The sequence below is a fragment of the Palaemon carinicauda genome, chromosome 18 (assembly GCF_036898095.1).
Source record: "Palaemon carinicauda isolate YSFRI2023 chromosome 18, ASM3689809v2, whole genome shotgun sequence".
Taxonomy (NCBI): Eukaryota; Metazoa; Arthropoda; class Malacostraca; order Decapoda; family Palaemonidae; genus Palaemon; species Palaemon carinicauda.
In genome coordinates this window covers 23,293,886-23,298,885 of record NC_090742.1, presented here as the reverse complement: position 1 = coordinate 23,298,885, position 5,000 = coordinate 23,293,886, and the positions used below count along the sequence as shown (strand labels likewise).

At 29.1% G+C, this 5,000-nt stretch overlaps 1 protein-coding gene across 1 annotated transcript in view; it reads right to left on the bottom strand.

Moving 5' to 3' along the window:
• Nucleotides 1–3,614: 3,614 nt before the first annotated feature.
• Nucleotides 3,615–5,000, bottom strand: part of LOC137657220 (toll-like receptor 13) — an 88,724-nt gene continuing 87,338 nt past the window's right edge. The window contains 1 exon segment of the mRNA XM_068391562.1: nucleotides 3,615–3,785. Within this exon segment, the coding sequence (XP_068247663.1) occupies nucleotides 3,615–3,785 (171 nt within the window).

Genomic DNA, 5,000 nt, shown 5'->3' with positions numbered 1-5,000 from the left:
ACAGGCGGCCTTGCCATCAGATTCTCTTTTGCTAAACACAGCTTACATATACAGGTCAGAGGTCTTCTTAGCTCCCCGTGAAGTATACCGGAATTAATGAAGCCAATTGTACTACTTCCCAGGAGATTACAAAGACTGGCTCGATGGAGACATGGAAGTTTTGGTGTAGGAACAAGGTCCCAGTTGAAATAAGTCCATAAAGACCGGCAAGAAAATAGCCTTAAAAGTACAGTTTGTACATTCAATATATATGCCATGAGAAAATCACTGTCCGCACAATTTCTTTTACTATTTTATAAAGACGTTAATCAAGATCATCATTATCTTACTAATAGTGTTAACGCTACTGTTGAATTAGGGTTTATCCAGTTTAGATGACTAAGTCAGTCAAATAAGATAGTTGAGGTGAAGATCCATATCTCCCTTATGTAATAAAGAGAAAGTGTTGGCTATATATATATATATATATATATATATATATATATATATATATATATATATATATATATATATATATTTATATATATATATGTGTGTGTGCAATATATATAATATAAATATATATATATATATATATATATATATATATATATATATATATATATATATATATATATATATATATATATATATATATATATATATGTATATATATGACCCTTCACCGTGTGAGTTTTATTATTTCTTTACCAATGTGAGTTCTCTTGATAAACTATACAGAATAACGTTAGATGCCAAGTTGATTTTTCATGCAAAACACTGTCACGTTTTATTAATTTTAGTTTTAAACTAGAGTGAAACACTTCGAAAAAGAATTTATAGGAAGGAAATCATTTACAAATAGAGACGAAAGGTGCCACGTTTGTAGACGACTTCGACGTGATGTTGTGAGTATTTTTGTGCCTAATAATTATCAGTATGCTATATGTATATATATATATATATATATATATATATATATATATATATATATATATATATATATATATATATATATATATATATATATATATATATATATTTATTTATATATATAATTATATATATATATATATATATATATATATATATATATATATATATATATATAATTATATATATATAATTATATATATATATATATATATAAATATATATATACCTACTGTATATATGTGTGCATTTATGTGTATATATACCTATATATAATGTATATATATCTACCGATATATATATATATATATATATATATATATATATATATATATATATATATATATATATATCGGTAGATATATATATATATGTATATATATATATATATATATATATATATATTTATATATATATATATATACAATGTGTGTGTGTGTGTGTGTGATTATATATATATATATATATATATATATATATATATATATATATATATATATATGTGTGTGTGTGTGTGTGTGTGTGTGGGTAATATATATATATATATATATATATATATATATATATATATATATATATATATATATATATATATATATATATATATACAGGTAATATGTTTCAATCAGGATTATCTCACAACAAAAGAGAGCTGTATTGACACCAAATGAAATGAAAGGTCCAATCAGCCCGAAAGAGAAATACTCGAAAGAACAATAACTTTTTTTTTATATGATTTTATGGGACCTGAAAGTGAAGACCATAGTAGCGAGACTTCGCAAACTCTGACATTATGGAAGCGGGTTAATTATTCCAACCAGTGTATGGCATTACTTAAATAAGTGAGCGGGAAAGGCGAAGGTTACTTAAGTGCCCTTGGCGAGGGTTGGGTCAGGCACCCAGAAGTCACATTGCTACGAATTGGGTTTTCAAAATTTACGATGTTTCTTAATGTCTTTGTATCTTCGTGAGGAGGGTCCTGTCTTACAAGCCCGTTGCTGCAGTATTATTATTATTATTATTATTATTATTATTATTATTATTATTATTATTATTATTAGCTAAACTACAACCCTAGTTGGAAAAGCAAGATGCTATAAGCCCGAGGGCTCCAACGGGGAAAAATAACCCAGTGAGGAAAAGAAATAAGGAAATAAATAAACGATATGTGGAGTAATGAAAATTAAAATAGAATACTTTAAAAACATTAATAACATTAAAAAATATTTAATTTATAAACTATAAAAGGACTTAGGCAAGAAGTAATCGTGGGGTCATTTTTCCTCCCGTACGTAAGCTCTTAGTATTACCTCGTTCATGAGGAAAGTATATTTTATAGATTATTTGTATTTCGATTGTGATGTTTCATAGTGATAAACGTATTAGTTACTTGAATGACAACGTTTCCCTGTGATAAACATAATTTAAACGACGACGTTTCATAGTGATAAACGTATTAATTATTTTAATGACAACGTTTTTTAGTGATAAACATAATTTAAACGACGACGTTTCATAGTGATAAACGTATTAGTTATTTGAATGACAACGTTTTTTAGTGATAAACATAATTTAAAAGACGACGTTTCATAGTGATAAACGTATTAGTTATTTGAATGACAACGTTTTTTAGTGATAAACATAATTTAAACGACGACGTTTCATAGTGATAAACGTATTAGTTATTTGAATGACAACGTGTTTTAGTGATAAACATAATTTAAACGACGACGTTTCATAGTGATAAACGTATTAGTTATTTGAATGACAACGTTTCCCTGTGATAAACATAATTTAAACGACGACGTTTCATAGTGATAAACGTATTAGTTATTTGAATGGCAACGTTTCCCTGTGATAAACATAATTTAAACGACGACGTTTCATAGTGATAAACGTATTAGTTATTTGAATGACAACGTTTTTAGTGATAAACATAATTTAAACGACGACGTTTCATAGTGATAAACGTATTAGTTATTTAAATGACAACGTTTCCCTGTGATAAACATAATTTAAACGACGACGTTTCATAGTGATAAACGTATTAGTTATTTGAATGGCAACGTTTCCCTGTGATAAACATAATTTAAACGACGACGTTTCATAGTGATAAACGTATTAGTTATTTGAATGACAACGTTTTTAGTGATAAACATAATTTAAACGACGACGTTTCATAGTGATAAACGTATTACTTATTTGAATGACAACGTTTTTTAGTGATAAACATATTATTTAAATGATAACATTTCATAGTCATAAACGTATTAATTGTTTAGATAACTTTTTCTATTGATAAACGTATTGATTATTGAAATGACTTTTTGTAGGGATAAACGTATTAATTATTTAAATGACTACTGTTTATAGAGGTAAATGTACTAGTTATTTAAATAACTTTTTATAGTGATAAACGTATTCAATATTTAAATGACTTTTTATAGTGATAAACGTATTCAATATTTAAATGACTTTTTATAGTGATAAACGTATTCAATATTTAAATAACTTTTTATAGTGATAAACGTATTCAATATTTAAATGACTTTTATAGTGATAAACGTATTAATTATTTAAATGACTTTTTATAGTGAGAAACGTATTAATTATTTAAATGACCTTTTATTCTGATAAACAATGACTCGTTATAGTGATAAACCTATTAATTATTTAAATGACTTTTCATGGTGATGAACGTTTTAATCACTATCTTCGGTTACTTCGTTACGCATCGAAATCAAAGTCGATCTTAAAGGGTAGCTGAGCCGAAAGTGACTGCTGGGAAAGGCGGTCAAAAGAAGCCTGTGGGCGCCTGTGGGCGCCTGTGGGCGGGGAAAGGGGTAGGGGGAGGTCGGAGGAGTAGGTGGACACTTGAAAGTGAGAGTTCGAGGGAGAGGAGATAACTACTACCATAAGACATGACTGACATTCCCAATTCTAAATGGCATGAGGTACATACATACATATACCAAAGGCACTTCCCCCAATTTTGGGGGGTAGCCGACATCAACAAGAAACAAAACAAAAAAGGGGACCTCTACTCTCTACGTTCCTCCAGCCTAACCAGGGACTCAGCCGAGTTCAGCTGGTACTGCTAGGGTATTAGGACAGAGGGTCGAAAGGCAGAGTGTCGAAGGACAGAGCGTCGAAGGACAGAGTGTCGAATGGACAAAGTGTAGAATGGACAAAGTGTCGAATGGACAAAATGTCGAATGGACAAAGTGTCGAATGGACAAAGTGTAGAATGGACAAAAGTTATAAAGAGAGAAAGATAGATTGGATTTGATTATTGATTTTAGGCTTACGTCAAGCAATGGGACTTCAAAGTCATCCAGAAGATAGAGGGTTACAAGGAGTTATAAATGTTTTATGAGTTGATTATTCAATTTAGGTTTACGCTAAGCACTGGGATTACAAGGCCATTCAGCGCTTTTGAAAAAATAAAATGGATATAGGATCATAAATATACATCATACATCAATATAAGCAATAAAAATTTATTTATGTGAAGACATAAAATATGAAAATACAAATTTATTAATGTTTTAAAAAAAACTTTTAGCAATATTAATTTAAAGATTGTGAGCGATGGCTCGAAGATATTGTAACCCATCATTGACGTCATATGTATCAAAAATACTTTTTAGTCTTGGTTAAGGAGAGCATATTTCTTGTATTTTCTTTTTAGATCACGGCCTTGTTGAGTTTGTCCTAAAATCATTTCAGTGCTGGCCTGCTCCATACGAAGTTTTCGTAAAAGTTTGTCTTCTGTTGGGTGGCAAATCTTCACTCTTCTATGAAAAGCATTATGCCACCCTTCAACGGAGTTATTGGTCCTAGGCAAATCTTTTGCAACTCTGTCGTGAACTGACCACAAGTCAATTTCATATAATGGCATTCTTCTTCTTCCCCTTTGGACGATTCCAAGCCATGTAACTTCAAAATATTGTAAAAATTCTCCTAATGTTTCATCGGTTTCATCATCAAAAGACTCAATTAACTTATTGAACAGAATATTTAGAATGAATTTTTATCTTATCTATAACTTTTATAGCATCAATCTGAGAAATGTCTTGCTGGTGTGA